The sequence below is a fragment of the Schistocerca gregaria genome, chromosome 6 (genome assembly GCF_023897955.1).
Source record: "Schistocerca gregaria isolate iqSchGreg1 chromosome 6, iqSchGreg1.2, whole genome shotgun sequence".
Classification (NCBI taxonomy): domain Eukaryota; kingdom Metazoa; phylum Arthropoda; class Insecta; order Orthoptera; family Acrididae; genus Schistocerca; species Schistocerca gregaria.
Genome location: NC_064925.1, coordinates 330,564,653 through 330,581,921, shown reverse-complemented (window position 1 = coordinate 330,581,921; position 17,269 = coordinate 330,564,653). Strand labels below are relative to the sequence as shown.

Here is a 17,269-nt window from a genome sequence, read left to right as displayed (position 1 = left end):
TAGCAAAGCATGTGCTGAGTCATGTCCTGTGTCATCACGTATAACTGCAACACTTGTGGTCTTGTTTTGAAAATATGTCACTCCTATAAAAATTCAAACCCAGTCATTACTCAAATGATACCCTAGTGCTTCTTGTGGGAGAATTACAGACCAGTTCTCAGCAAAATCACAGTAAAGCACTAAACATTGTTCATCAGCCTGTACATACCCTTTCACTTCTGCAATGTGTTGTTCTTCCAGTTTCTTCAGATGCTGGTGTGTCACTGCTTTCACTGACCATTTACCCAGTTTATCAATGAAACTGTCAAAGGTAACAGTTTTCTTAATTAGCTTATTTTCCTCCCATGTTGCATATGTAATTTCTGCAGAGTTGTCTGCTACATCTTCCAGGCCAAGTGTCTGTAAAGACAGCCCTCCCTTTCAAGGGCAGTCACCACATTCTTGAAACAAACAAAGTCTCTCACTTTACGTCACAGACTACTAATGACTTCGCACACCCAACCAAGGTGTCGTATGTTACATGATCCCGTAAGTTCTTCAAAGTTATCACACAAAGTTCAAATTCATGCAGTACACACATAAAAAGACATCTCTGGGTGGGTGTGGAACTACCCACTTAGGTTGTAGTGCACAAAATTTTGATCTTCCAATATGTGAAGTTGTATACTTGCTCTTATAAATTGCAAAAGTTTCTTTAATACTGTGATTCATGTAGCTCTTCACTTTCACAACTTTTTGACCTTACAGATACTGTCATAGTGTCGTTTTTTAACTCTTGCGAGAACAGTCTCATTTATCTTTCAGATAAAATGACTACAATATTTCAACTTTAGCTGCTTCTACAAGATGACTATAATAAGGATCTGGTCTTCCAAAGACCCCTTTTACAGATCTCACATATCTTGATTTGTCTACCATGTACTTTGATACTGAGGGAACATGGTTCAAAATTGTTTTCTTTGAAAGTCTCTCTGGAATAATATTTAAAACTTGCACCTTTTCACTATAGGATGCACAGTCTTCAACAGCTGAATTGATATTTGTGAAAAATTCCTGGCAAGAGTGCTTTTGTTCACTTTATTTGGAAGATGGAATTTCTACTCTGAAGAGTGTGGTCAGTTTTGCTGTAGTGAATTCATTCATAGCTTTAGTAATTTCTCTGTGCTTTCTTGATGCATAGATCTTATGACTCAACCTCACTGACCATGCTTTCCTAACTGGACTAACACCTACCTCTGTAGCTGACTGATTCAGGGTATTTAATTCTTCCATTATTGATGCAAAATCTGCACGAAGGGAGGCTTCACCTTGTTCAGATACTATAAATGTTATTATTCTGTCTAAACATTTATAACACTAAAAGTTGTCACAGGGAACATCTTCACTTTGAAACAGAGTCTTCAAGTGAGAACACTTATTCCCAACCTGAACAAAGTCTGTTTTTTTTGTTTGTCATATATATCACTCTTTTACTGATATGAAAATAGTCATCACACTTTACTCTCCTGTGGCCCCGTCAGAAGACATTTCAAACAGTCCTTTTCACATAACACACTAAAACTGTGTCAACTGGCAAATCATACGAAAACACAGAACTCACTGGGTGGTCTCAGATTTCTTAGAAGTCTCTTCAGTAAACAAATTAGCACTGAACAACTACATTACAAAAACCTGCAATGAACAACCACGACAAAGAAACTGACAAGAAACTACAACAAAGTGTAGGAAGTATCTACAGTAATGAAAGTGAAAAGAAGTAACTGCAACAGTGACAATAGAAATAAACATTGTAACAGAGAAATCAGTAAGAAACAAATTCAGTGAAGACATACATTACCATTGAAAGTTTTTTTTATTTTTTTAAAAAGTAAAACCTATCCAACTTAAAAGTGGAAGCATGTAACTTTTCTGGACTGTAAGTTGGAAGCATGTAACTTTTCTGGACTGGCACTCTTGAAAAAAAAAAAAAAAAATAAAATAAAATAAAATAAAATAAAAAAATCTGTAAATTATAAAAAAAATTGAAAAGGCAACAGTAAAATAACTTTGACAGATATCTCAAAATGGAGGATACCATTGTAATATTAAAGCAAGTATCTTTCAAACAAAAAAGGCTCTAACAAAATATCTAGAACTGCTACAGAGATACAGCATTTTAAAATTTTGTCCGAAATTTGCATCTTCAAAATGGTGTTTGCAGTGTCATCTTTGGAGGCGTGTATCTCAGGCAGGAATTTTTTTCTGGAGAGAAAAAAAAACCTGTTTCTTACTTCTGAATTTCAACATATGCTAAATCCGATAACATCCAAGACTATGAAGGTAAACCCCCTGCCTGAAGTGATACGGATTGTGCCTTTGTTTCATTTCAAAGATTTTTCCTCTAAAACTGAGTGTAGGTCTTTTTACTTCTAAATTGTGATGGCAGTCCACTGTGGAATGTGTTGTGGTTACTTGCTTACCACAGTAGGGTACTGGGTACATAAACTGACACTGCATGAAGAGGTGAGACACGAATGTTAAAATAGCAATGATCGTTATTGAAAATTGCCTACATTAAATAATGGGCTACAAAACTCAAAGTATTGTAGTACTTGTCTTAACTGTAATTGTTGAGGCTTTTCTCGTTTCCATACACAACAGTGCTTTATCTTCAAACTACTTACTTGAGATATTACAAGCAGTAAAAATTTTTTTACAGTACTTTTTCAGTGGTAAAAAAAATTGTAACTCTAGCTGGAAAAAAAATAGATTATATTTGAATAGCTTGTAATTACCACTGGATGACACAGTTTGATGAAACTGAAAATATAGTAATATTGGATGAAATGCTTGCCAACAAAACTCTTATGAGCTGTGGCCGAATTGGTGGTAGTAGTTACTATGGTCACAGGCAATGAGGGTCACTAAGCCTCACCCAAAATATTTGTTCAAATACTGGCACAGAAGTATAACGAATAGGAGACAGTAAAACGTAGGTCCTGTTCGTGCAACAATTTGGTAGCCACCTCAGTAATCGTTTACACTGGTTAGGTGGCTGCACACCACTGGGAACTATATTGGAACCTTACCCTGCAAATACCTCCATCTCTCATGACATAGTTGATTTCTACCTACAGCAGCAGAGTTCCTTATTGCTAAACATGTGCATGAAAAAGAAAAGATAGATAAATTTATGCGAAACTGGCATGTAGGACCCCCATCATGGCAAAGTTGAATGTCTGTACATTAATAGCTGTCTGAGAGACACTTGCAGTCACATTTAACATTATTTACAAATTTTCCTTAACATTACATTTAAAATGTTTGTTTCTATTTCTTCTGTTTCAGCAATCCTTACCAATGTTGATTCATTTTAAAATTATTTTTCTCATTTTTTTTCATTGTCATTTATTCATGTTTGTTATTTACATACATTCATCAGTGTTGTTGTTGCTGAAATAGTTATGTAGAGCACCATGGAAAGTGTATATTAAATTATTTTATTTTAATTGCTGACCATGCAAAGATGTATACCATACACCACCTGATAATATCTCCCTTCAATCCAAAGTTATTGCATCTTTTTGTTAAATAATTTCCCAACAGCCTCATAAATTTTATGCCAGTAGTGCTACATCCGTGAAGGTTTGAAACTAGTTTGTATGTTACCCAGAAGAGGTGCCATCATGCTCTTGTTTATTGTTTACCAGCATCCCTTCTGTTGGACTAATTCTGAAGTTCAGCCCAAAACATTACTACTTCATTCATTTTAATGGCTGCAAACAATGCTGAACTCAGTGTGGTTATTGTTAGGTTGACAGTGTTAGGCAACAAAGCACTAGTGGCACAAATTGTTCTGACTTGTAACAATTTCTACCAGTTTAGAACTAGGGACTAGGGAGCTCATACCTTGAGAGACTCAGCCACATAATGTTTGTAAATGGTACTTGAAAGCCAGTGATATTTCATGTCAGTTACAACACCCCTGCCCTCCACTGTGTCCCTCTGTGAACATAGGAAATCCCATCGAAAACCCATTTCAAACTCTCTGTGCAGTCTATAACTAAGTACATTGGTGAATGTATGCTAGCATGGCACAATAGATACTGTTGGCCCTGGATGTGCCCTGACTGATGCTTATTGCTTTTCTGATATCAAACTAGAGTTGTGATGATTATGTCTAGTTGTGATGATTATGTCTAAGTATATGTTCACAAAAATTCACATGTAATGTCTGTCTGTTTTGAATCATATGTGAGCCATCCAGGTACAAAGTTTAACTATCTTCAAAACTGCTCTTTTATTACAGTTAGTACACACATGAACGAGAAGCAACATAAACATTCTTACAATTTGTCGTCAGCGTATAATCTGAACCTAACATTTGCCACTGCTAACTTGGTATTGCTTACACTGATTTTAGTGTATTATATACTAAACAACTATATTTGATGCATGTTTTATGGCAAGGAAAAGTTACGAGGTCACCAAATATGTGCATTGTGTTAACCTGGTAGAGATGTAATCTTTCTGGCTTATACATTGTCTTAGCAAAAGAGTAGATGATTTCAGAATTTCTGTTGACACCTTGAACACAACAAAATAATGTCTCTCCTTATTTTTGTACAAACTGTTAAATGGGAAACACTGAGAGAAGATCTTTTTAGTAGTAGTGGTAGTAGTTATTGTTGTGTTTTTTGTTTGATGCAGTTCTCCATGCTGTTCTATCCTATGCAAGCCTCTTCATCTCCATATAACTGCTGCAGCCTACATCCTTTTGAGCCTGCTTACTATATTGATCTCATATTCTCCTTCTACAGTTTTTATCACCTTTCCCAATAATTCCCTCCAGTACTAAATTGGTGATTCCTTGATGTCTCAGAATATATCCTATCAGCTGATCCTTTATTTTAGTCAAGGTATACAGAAATTTCATTTCTCACCAATTCTATCCTGATTGGTTACCTGATCTACCTATCTAATCTTCAGCAGTCTTCTGTACCCCCACATTTCAAAAGGTTCTATTCTCTTCAAGTGTGAACCGTTTATCTTACACATTTCATTTCAATACAAGAATTTTAGGGAAAGGACCCGTTCCCATTGAGTTTCAGACATACACAATGAAAAGATTGTTACACGTTGTAACTTTTGACGAAATCGTTCTTCAGCAAAGAAAACACACACACACACACACACACACACACACACACACACACACACACACACACAAAAACAAGCATACATCACGCACATATGACAGCTATAATGTGTAACAGTCTTTTCATTGTGCCTGCCTGCAACTCTTTGGGCCATCTTAACTGTGGGCAACAATCTTTCCTTCTAATATTGTTGATATTCCAGCTTGAGATTTGAATTGTTTGATTTCACTGCCATACATGGGTACACTCCAGACAAACACCTTCAGAAAAGACTTCCAAACAATTAAAATCTGTATTCATTGTTCACATATTTCTCTTCTTCAGAAACACTTTTCTTGTCATTGCCAGTCTATATTTTGTATCCTCTCTACTTCAGCTATCATCATTTACAGCGAAACTACACTTTTACACTTTTCAAGGGACTTAAAAGGCGTAATATGCGGTAAATAATGTTTTAAGCTGTAAAAGTTACATATAGGCTCCCCCATCCTTGCATTTTCATAGTTGATTTATGGCATATTTACATAATAGGTATCAAAATATTCATTAGGGACTTGTTTATTATCCAATAACGGGTATCTAAATTTTCTATTATGTTTACCCACTGACGTAATGGAACTGATTAACTGTCTGGGAAGTAGAAACGTTTTGGCTTAATTTTGTTCAGCATAATCATTGTTTTTGGGAAGCATGCAAATGTGATTAATTATTTAAATAATGAAACATTTCATCAGTTGTGTATTTTTTCATGCTTAGAATGATGCTTTCCAAGAATTTATTTTCATTGTGAAACACACATATTTACATACATATTTTTGTGATGTTTGCATATCTGCTAATGTGCATCTCCTGCAATCTAATCACCATTTTGAGGTTAGATGTCAACTAACTCTACAAGTGGCCAAACAACAAAACATGTGAATTTGCTTTTGAGCTGTCATAATGAGAGCAACAATCACAGAGTTGCACATGTATAGTAGAGACTGAAAACTGTTGCGATTGGCCATTATTCGAATGAATGTTTTTATTCCCATCAGCCTGGTGGCATTGGAAGGAAATAAAGCATGAATTGTTCCAACTTTTACCAATTCACACCTTTTGAGTAGAATATTGTGGTTTCAACAAACTTAACCAAATAACAGTTGTAAACACTGCGTAAAGGCCAGTGCCATGCCTGTGTCATTTTAAGTCAATTACGTTATTTTTGTCTCCACGAACATTGTTTCATAAAGCACAAATTGCTGAAAAATTATAATTATGATAAAGGAAAATAAGGTGCGAATTGACATTTAGAATGTAGGAAAATTGACGGGAGCAATAAACAATGTCACAACAATAGGAAAATGTTAATTCTGGGAACATAAAAGCAGGTTCATACTGTTTTGTGCTGCCATATAGCGAAACTCATCTACTACTTTTAGTGTCTCATTTCCTAATCCAATTCTCTCTGTCTTGCCTGATTTAATTAGTCTTCTTTCTGTTAACTTTGTTTTGCTTTTGTTTCTTATATCCTCCTTGCAAAACATTACCCATTCTGTTCAACTGGTTTTCCAGGTCCGTTCCTGTCTCAGACAGAATTGCAATGTTGTCAAAGGTTTTATTTCTTCTCACTGAACTTCAGTACTTTCTCAAGATTATTCTTTGATTTCCTTTACTGTCTGTTCAATGTACATGTTGAATAACATCCGGGATAGGCTACAACCGTGTCTCACTCCCTTCTCAACCAGTGCTTCCTTTTTATGCCTGTGTATTCTGATGTCTGCCATCTGTTTTCTGTGCAGATTGTATATAACTTTTTGCTCTCTGTATTTTATCACTGCTACCCTCAGAATTTCAGAGAGTGTGTTCCAGTCAATATTATCAAAAGCTTTCTCCAGATCTACAAAAACTTTTAAAAATAGGTTTGCTTTTCCTTAACTTTTCTTCCAAGATAAGTCATAGGGTCAGTATTGCCTTGTGTGTTCCTGCATTTCTTCAGAATCCGAACTGATTCTCCCTGATTTTGGCTTGTACTAGTTTTTTCATTATGCTGTAAGTAATTTGTGTTAGTGTTTTGCAGCCGTGTCTTATTAAACTGATAGTTCAGTAATATTCACACCAGTCAGCACGTGCTTTCATTGAAGTTGGAACATTCTCCTTAAAGTCTGAGGGTATATCCCCTTTCTCATACATCTTGCATATCAGACGGAATAGTTTTTTTGTGGCTGTCTCTCCCGAGGATATCAGTAGTTTTGAGATAATGTCATCTACTCCAGGGGGCTTGTTTTAACTTAGATCTTTCAGGACTATCAAATTCTTCTCTCAGTACCATATCTCCATCTCATCTTCATCTACAGCCCCTTCTTTCTATAATATTGCCTGCGAGTTCGTTTCCCTTTTATAGACCTCCTATATAATCCTTCCACCTTCCAGCTTTCCCTTCTTTGCTTAGAACTGCTTTTCCCTCTGAGCTCTTGATATTCCTACAGCTGCTTTTCTGTTCTCTAACCATCTCTTTAATTTTCCTATAGGTAGTGTTGTTCTCTCCACTAGTTATATGCTTTTATATTCTTGCATTTGTCCTCTAGCTGCTCCTGCTTGGCCGTATTAACTTCCTGTCAATCTCATTTTTTAGCTGTTTTTATTCCCTTTCAGCTGCTTCATTTTCTGCATTTTTATATTTTCTCTGTTCATCAATTAAATTCGATATCTCCTGCAATATTCCGGGATTTCTGCTAAGCCTTGTCTTTTTATCTATTTGGCCCTCTGCTGCCTCTTCAATACCCATCTCTCAAAGATATCTATTTGTCATTGTTGTTTTCCATTGCCGTGTTTCAGCCAATTGTTGTTAAAGTTTCCTGTGAAACTCTCAAAAAACATCTGAGTCCACGTATGCAGGTCCCATCTCCTTAATTTCTTCATTGTGGCAAAATAAAACACCTACAGCTGTCAGTATGATTTTATTTTATTTTGTTGCAACCAGTTTCAACACTTCAGTGCGTTGTCTTCAGGCTGTCATTGCTGTGGCATGGGTTGATATGATCCCTATATACATCACATCAGTTGGATGTATATCACATCTGGATATGCAGATAATGTGTCAGCACTGCCAGCTGACTCGAGAACCATCAAATACAATTTGAATGGTTCTTGTGTCAGTTGGCAGTTGATGGTTGGAGTGCTGACACATTATCCGTGTATCCAGTAACATATGGGGATCATGTTAACCTGTGCCGCATCCTGCTTTCATGATTCTTAAATCAAGTGTTAGTGCTGATTAAATTATGCTCTGTGCAAAATTCTACCTGGAGGCTTCCTCTTTTATTACTTTGACACAATTTATATTCACCTACTATTTTTATGTCTCTTCCTTTTCCTGCTATCAAATTCCAGTCCCTCATTACAATTAAATTTTTCTCCCCCTTAACTATCTGAATAATTTATTTTATCTTGTCATACATTTTTCAATCTCTTCACCATCTGCAGAGTTGGTTGACATGCAAACTTGTACTACTCTGGTGTGGGACAGCAGGTAAAAATGCTTGGTTTGTTGGTAATTCTGTAAGTTGAAATGTTTGGTAATCTTGTATGATTTTTGGATATCATAGCCTTTTACAAAGACCTGAAAACTATTCTTGAACAGCCAGTAAGCAATGGAGAACATATTGTTCTTAGTCTTCAGTCCTTAGCTTCACCATTCAGCTCACTGAAAATGAAATAAAATGTCCTAACTCTCAAAGAGTAGTGCAGAGGTGTCGGGAGTAATATAAATAAATAAAAGTCTGCTGTTGTTTCAGTGAGAAGTATATTCTGACAAAATTTCACAAGCACAAGTATAGGTTTTGAAAACATTAAAGCCTATTCTCTCATACTGAGCACCTGACACAGTTCAAATTCGGTTTCTACACGTTGTCCCTAGTTATGTAAAGTTAATTGCTCATCTTAAAAGGGGAGAAATAATCTCAGACGCTCACCACACAGTTTTCTATAATATAGCAGGTGGCACATGAAACAGGACATTAAAAATGATACTACCCAACTAGGTTCACTTTTACACAGTTTCACAAGTTAGATGCAATATCTCATTCGAACGAAAAATTAATGATGTCACTTGTCATTAACACCTTGTGAGTCTTAACTGGACTGTCATGGAAAGAATCACAGCACATTCCATAGAGGAGTGTAACATATTCCATTTGACTGATGATGAACAAATAACTTCCAAACTTTGGTCTTTATATAGATGTGGTGCAGACAGCAAACAAAACACTCACTTTGTGGTTGCGTACAGCATTGGAAGCTGTGGTCACCCAGCACCCTTTTTGATTACAAAATTATTTATATCACTGTTAGTCTAAGACCTACAGTCATACCAATTTTTCTCCAATTAAATGTTTATTCTGTTCATATTGTATAAAATTCTCACCCTAGTAACTTTTAAACTTTAACCTTAAGAATTTTTCAAGTGGAGCAGGGAATAGATAGTGGCCCCTGAACTGTCTCTTTATTTCTGTATCTTTGTGGAATTAGAATATCTTGGTGAAAGTTCGTACAGTTGCATTACTAGGTACTTATGTCAAATACCATGATGTTGTTTTAGCTTTGTATCTAAGGTAAATGAATCTAACAGTGGCAAATCTAGGATGGAATAGTGACAATATTATGAAAGGGTAGATTTTTAGTCACCATATAGCAGAGATATTAAATCACAGACAGATAAATCATAAAGACTGCTAAACAAGTAAGGTCTTCTTCTGAATTGCACAACATACACACAAATGCAACTTGCACACACATGACCACTGTCTCTACCTAATGAGCCAGAACTGAAATCCCAGTCCAGGGAATGGAATCATACAGATTCATCACATAGGCAGAAATTTTGTCGCAGTCCCTCTCCTGTCACGTTAATTGTCGTCATAGCCTATGACATTTGAGCAGTGATTTTGTGCAGTTTCATCTCACTCGAATGAACTGTTAATACACTGTACTACTGTCGCACTTTCCTGCAACAACACCTGTGACAAGCTATTCGGGAGAAACGTCCGGAATGTCTACACAATGCATTAATTCTTGATGATAACACGAGAGCCTATGTGGCAGTGTGTGTGTGGAATTTGCGCACGTGAAGGGGGCTGGGAAGTAGAGGAGCATCCACCATACTTGCCATATGATTGATGACCTCATACCAGAACTGAAGACATTACCACAGCAGTGATGTGTGATCTGACAATTTGCTCATGGTAAGGCCACGGGTATTCGACATTCTCCAGAGTGTTGGCAGTGTGTGACAGATTTGTTGGGAGACTATTTCTAGGGACTCTTAAGATATCACAGGTCTGTGTTAGTGCCCTGTATTATTGTGCACTGTTGTAATTGGCCATCAAACTTGTTTTAAATGACAGCATTTGTTTCGTCTTTTTTCTTATGCTATATCTTTATGGTAGTGTGTGTGTTCATCCATTTCCCTACATGTAATGTGTATGTATGAATTAACCTTCCATTTGCATATTTTAGAATTGTTTGATTCAATACCTTTTTGAGACAAAAAAGTTGTCTTGGCCTTTACAATGACCTTTGCAGATATGAATTGTGCCTCAAAATGTGAAAATGTGAAATTACATAATAGATGCTATTTCATAGTAGATTGTATCCAGGGGAACTATTTCATGAGGGGTGGATTGAAACAGCTTTATTCTCCGCATATAATGCTGAAAATGTTGCTATTGTACATCATTTGGCAAAGCCCAATTTGGAAAGATAATGTGTGTAAGAATTTGGTTGAAAAATAAAAAGTGCATGAATATGACAATGTATCACTGTGGTTGATGCTCTGGTGCAGTACCAAGTGTGTGGGCAGTTGAATGGTCTGTAAATAGATACAGTGTAGTATTCAGACATGGAACTAGCATTTTATAAGAAGGAAACATATTTTTGTTAGCTGAAATCCAGAAGTTGGTACAATGTGGACATTTTTAATGTGAAAAATTAGGTGGCAGATGATTTGAACAGCTGTTTCGTCAAGCCTGAACTATGTTGGTAACAAGACTCTGCTGACCTCTACAAGAAGTTGCCCAGTACCATTCCTGAATTCTTTGTATTGTGAGTTGTTCATTGTTTTCTGCTCCTATTTTGATACCGGTGAAATGGTTAATACTGGTACATCACGGATTACAATCACAACTCTTACAACACCAAAAGAGGTCAACGATCCCTGTGGCAGGGTGTCAGTTCTGCTCTCTCAGAACATGGATGTAGGCTGCTGTCCTGTGAGAGGGAGGTGTGGCTTTTTTCCCCATCATTGCCACTACCCCCTCTTTCGGCCAAAATTCTAGTTGGTTTATGCTTGCCACGGTGTGCCACTATATACTGTCACTTTTTTGACAGCAATGACATTCTTCCTGTAACATTCAAGTAGAGCTGCTTTGGTTCTACTTCTGTACTAAGTGCGTTGTCAGTTCTATCTGCAGCGTTGTCAAGCCTGATTTGCATGCATGTGAATGTCCACAAAAGATTGAAATTAATATTCTGCAGATTTTGTAATAATTGAATTGGGTGAAAAAATACAAATAATGTCCAGAAGCACCTTAAATTGGAGATACATTCAGTTCGCCAACAGTAGAGTGCTGCTGCTTTACAAAAGATCAAACATTTGTTGAAAGCTTAAATAAAACCAGACAAAAAGAAAAGGCTGTTTAAGTTAATCAGCTTAAAGAACTAAGGCTTTGTCTGTCATAACTCATGTGGTGTGAAAACCTTTTAAATTTGTAAGTCAAACCATTTACAAACAAACAAAAAATAGATATAAATTTCGACAAAATAGATGCAAATTTTGCAAAAAATAGATGCAAATTTTGTCAAAAATAGATTCCACATTTTTCGGTCCCTAACAATTAAATATCTTGTCTTAAACACTAGTATTTCAGTGTGGCCCATGTGGAGAACTTGTGTAAAACTAACTGCTAACTGCAAGTACTCTCAAACAGTATCTAACTGCCCACACCTTTCCTGAAAGGTGTGCTTTCTTAACAGATGCCATACTTCCCCTCAGTATGAGTACATAGTGCTACGTAATGTACTTCAAAGAACATAATATAATTGGAAAGATAAAGAAAAAAAAACTACTTTCCAAGTGGCGGCAGGAGAACACACACAAAAAAGGTAACACGTATCCAAGCTTTTGGAGCCAGTGGCTCCTTCTTCTGGCTGAAGGGTTGAAGGGGAAGAAAGATAGTGAAGGAAGAGGATTGGTGAGGTTTAGGCAAAAGGGTAACGTTTGGAAAAGTCACTCAGAATCCCATGTCAGGGCAGACTTAACAGATGGGATGAGGAGAAGAACTGATTGTTGGCAACTGCACAGGACACTATCTGAAGACCTGAGAGCTTAAAGGTGGAATATAGGGTAATATGCAAGACAGAGATGACTGCTAAAACTTAATGCACAAGTTAAAAAGAGTGAAAAGACAAGTGTGTTGTATGTGTTAGAGGTGGGAAGGGATCTATTACTTGGTAATACACCACTAGTCATTCAGTATTATCCTGGTCTTGAATGTATTAATCAGCCAATTCTACAAGGTAAAGACTTACTAAAATCATGCCCTGAAATGAGGTCCATTCTGTCTGAGATTTTGCCCACTACATCTAGAATAGCTTTTTGTCACCCTCCCAATTTCCACAATATGCTTGTCAGACCCTATCCTCCTCCTGCACCCATCTCCCTACCATACTGCTTCTGTCCCTGTACAGTTCGCACTGCTGTAACTGGCAAAACATGTACTATCAAAGGGAGAGCCACCTGTGAAATGACATTTGTCTTATACTGACTGTTATCAGGGTGTATACACTCTGGAACAATTGGGAAATATGGGAAAAACTTGGGAATTTTTCATCTAGGAGCTAACCAGTAAAAACTGGGAATTTTTCATTGTTTTAGTCTTCAGTTAAATTTTTGCTATTTTGATTGGTAAGAACTGATAAAGAGCAAAATGTGTCAAGGCTTCAGGACAAAGACTACAGAAAACTTCGTAACAATAAACTGCTGCCAATGAGTATGACATCACAACTGTTTACATTAAGTTCATTTGAGCAGTTGCCATGCGCAGTTGAGTTTAGTATTGGTAGTACCTTTTCCCGCTCTAGGTTACTTGAAGTGTAGCTGTTAGCAGTATCAGCAGTAGTAACAAGCAGCTAGATGCTACATGGAAAATTTTTTTCTGGCACACACAAGCTGTAGTATTTGCACATGCGCAGAGCAGCCTGGGTTGTAGTGGGGATGAGGGTAGTTTCTGCGTGAGCCATTTTCTCGTTTAGTGATTTTCGCTGTTTCCTCCTAGTTTATAGTTCTCACGTCAAATGAAAAGAAAACAGATTTCTGTGGCTGAGAGCTGTCAAGTGAATTAAAATACATTCATAGGAGGGCTAAAATATGTTATTAGTTTCAGTTTTCTGATTTTGTTTTATTCCCACAGTTTTGGTAGTCAAGCATTAATTGTCTTGCAGAACAATGAAGTTATTTTTATCAGTTTGCTAAATAAAGGTGGCTTTTATTAATCTTTTCTGCAGAGGCAGTGAGTTTCTTAGAAACGAAATGTTTCATTCCACATTATTTGCTAGTTTCAACAGTTCACTGAATTTCAAATCCACGTTTTCATGTTCTGTCACATACAGCATTATGCCATAATTAAGAACCAAACATAATACAGTACTGGTACTCCGAGACAATTTGCATCCTGAAAACCGCACTGAAAGGCTTAATATCAGGTTGGGCCTACCTCATTGTCAATCTGGGCATATGAATGTGCACTTTAAGCTGAATTATGCATTTTAGTATGGTTTACGAAATTCCGATGCTCCAGCATCCTCTGATGTTCTATTTCTTTTATGATGTCATGTAAGATCTCATAATAATATATGAACAAACAGGCTATATCACCTACAATGAATTTCTTAAATCACAAGCACTCAACTCTAATTTAAAATGTAATACATTTAGGACTAGCCACTGAGAAGAATTTGGAGCCCTGAAGACCAGTCTTTAATGTCATTATTTAAAATCTTACTGGCACTTTCATGTGATGTATCGTAAAGTGTAACACATGCAAAAAGACCAATATTACATGTGGAAACTTAGCTTTTCTTGTAGGTACACTATATACATTAATTTAAACCATTAACTTTTCCTATTTGTGTGTTGATGCTACTTAATAGTGATGTTGCTGTTGGCTGACTCCATCAAGTGTCCCACGTTCTGAATATCTGGTGTCATTGGCTGGTGAGATCATGTCAGATGAGCTATGATTGGCTTACAAAAGTGCATTTCAGTCTCGATTTCAATCCTTCAGAAACTAATGTGCTGTGTTTTGAGGAATTCGAAAGTATACTTTTGTAATACAAATACAAAATATGCAGTGTAAATGTTGCTGGACATAAAAGATCTTTCCAAAACTTTGTTGTGTTTTTTCTTCTCTGAAGTGCCGGAAAGTTCTACGCTGATGGATAAAATCTTTACCATTCAAAAGATTGATATTTTTACAGCTCCAAGGGAAAGTATACTGTTACTTATCATGGAAAAAGTGAATTTTTCACCATTGAAGAAGCATACTTTCGTGTAGGAAAAAGTGTTTTTTTTATCTGGGAAATCTGGTAAAAAACCGGGAATTTTGTTTTTCTTGTCCATATATATACCCTGGTAATATAAATACTGTTTGGCCATTTTGGCATGACTATGACCAAGTTATCATTTACAATGATTGTCCATAGGCTGGCAACACACAATATCTTGTTGCAGAATATGCACTACAATATGACAGTTGTGAACTTGGTGCCTGTTTCATCACACTTGCCATCTGGATTCTTCCGTTCAAGTTGATGGTTGGTTCCTTTACTCAGTTTTCTTTATTGCAGAGGACAGTTGACCCTCTGACCGAACATGCCCACCTACCGTGCTCGCCAATAAATAGAGCTTTGTGTAAATATTAGCTGTATTTAATCAAAACACTACAAGTGACACATCAAGCGAAAGTTACTTTCATTCTTAAGTTTTGTGTAACACACAGCATCGCATCGTCACTATGTAGGAATCTGCTGTCAGTTCACTCTTTTTTAGAAATATTTACTCAACTGTGATTTTGTTAGTTAAATAAATTTTCCTTAGAAAAGAATATGAATTACTATTTTCCTCTGTTGTCTCATCCACATTTACAACCACACTTGGTGGTCCTTGGATAAAACATCCATCAATGTGTAACACCCAAGGCACTCCATTCTTCCACTTCGAACTATTTTGTCTACGTCTTGTGACAAATGATATGCCACATTGTATATTACAAGTGCATGAGCGTGGAATAACATGCATTGAAACATTGGAGTACATTACCAAAAATATGGTAGTTCATGATTCATATTCCGTGAACCCCTGTACACCAAATCCCTGCTATCTCTCATAGTCTCTCTTCCAGAGCTTTGAGAACTTTAGTTCACATTTTGCTTTCTTCTCTTTTGCATTTATTTCTTTATGTTTTCCCATTTTTCATTTTTGTGATGATTTTTATTTCTAATTGTAGTTAATGTAATACTGTCATCTATTGCTGTTATTAGTTATGTGAAAAATATATGTGCTTATGGTATTAATGTGGCAAGTATAATTATTATAAATAACCATTGTTTACAGGTTACCGTGAAGCCCAGTGCAGTTGGATTGAAGTTCAAGAAGAGATAAGACAGCAAAGCACTGGCATACAGCCTCGTTTGGCTCTTTTCCTAGTTATTTTTTCACCCAAGAGGGGCAGTATTGAAATTTGGGCAATGGAGCAAGGTCCAAAGGTTGCCACATTCAAAGTCAGTGCACATGGACGGTAAATTCACTGTTTATATGCCTACGGCTTCTTGTGACAATGCTCAGTAGTTTATAACACCTTATACTTCATTTCTAGTGCTAACGGGATGAAGTGTGACTGTTCAGTGTTACTTAGAGCTGAAACAATTTTCATCCTAATCAGCCGTTTTAATTTTTTCCAAAATGACTTCTAGAGAATGGCAGAAGGACTGCCTAGGACAGCCTAAAGAATTTTTGTCTCACATGCCTTTTTTTGTGTAAATACTTGAGCTTTTAAGATCTTCAATTTGGGACATGAAACTGAAAGGGGGACGGCAAGGTAAAAATGATGATTAAGTAAAAACCAACCATTTCTTCTCCTTCAATTAAGAACTTTAATTACTCAAACATTGCTTTAGAAGACCCTACGGGAATGATATGTGGGGAGCTGTATTATATTTCCCGATTCTTCACTTAATAATAATAATAATAATAATAATAAATGGAAGTGTGGTTTGCTAATGCTTGCTACTATAAATCTGCAACTCATGCTCATAGATCTATGAGGATTACAAGGTATAGTAGCACTCCATCCCCCATCCATGAAGACAATTTAGATTTGAAACTGGAAAGGTTGGATTTGAAGATATGGGTATCAAAATAGGTCAGTGCCCTGACTGACTTGTTACGGGAGGTCAGAGAGCAGATGTGAGTCAAGTTCTTGAACTGTCAGAGACTGGTCAGAATGTTTCTTCTAGAATGCTGTAGCATGTTCCAGAATGTTATAGAATCTTTCACAAGTTTCAAGAGAATGTTCAGGTTGTGGCTAAGGGAGAAAGAGCATTTACATTTGATTTCCATCTGGCGAGTGAGCACTCGCCGTAAAATGATGCTGTCAAATGTCATTATGTAATGCAGGTGAAGCACAAACAGTGCACTGTCTTCAGAGAAGACATGTTCGCTTATGTATATGGCACAGTGCTTCAAGTGAAGGGAACTTTTTTTTTTAAATCAATGAAAAGTAGCATGATGGCTGGGTTAGGAACCTCAAAGGGAAGGTCAAACACATGAACATCAGTTTACAACATGTCAGTGCAGGTTACCTGTATGTTTATGGTATACAGTGGTGCCATGAGATGCTCAGTGTGCTTCGAAACTCTGAATACAAAGAAAAAATTCAGTTTACAGTGGCATTACAATGTCTTCCATGCAAAGGATTGTGGGTACTTGAAAAGAGAATTTTCCCAAACATTTTCACTATGAAAATATATTTTTGTATTCAGGAGGAATGCTCAACAGACAAATTTGCAGTTTGAGTAAGTTACTTTATTACTTTTCA

The 17,269-nt window shown here is 36.6% G+C and overlaps 1 protein-coding gene across 1 annotated transcript in view; it reads left to right on the top strand.

Annotated features, from left to right (window-relative positions):
• Positions 1-17,269, top strand: part of LOC126278297 (rab3 GTPase-activating protein non-catalytic subunit) — a 192,866-nt gene that overhangs the window by 40,045 nt on the left and 135,552 nt on the right. Inside the window, exon 9 of the mRNA XM_049978308.1 lies at positions 15,787-15,970. Coding sequence (XP_049834265.1) covers positions 15,787-15,970 — 184 coding nt within the window. The remainder of the gene's footprint in view (positions 1-15,786; positions 15,971-17,269) is intronic.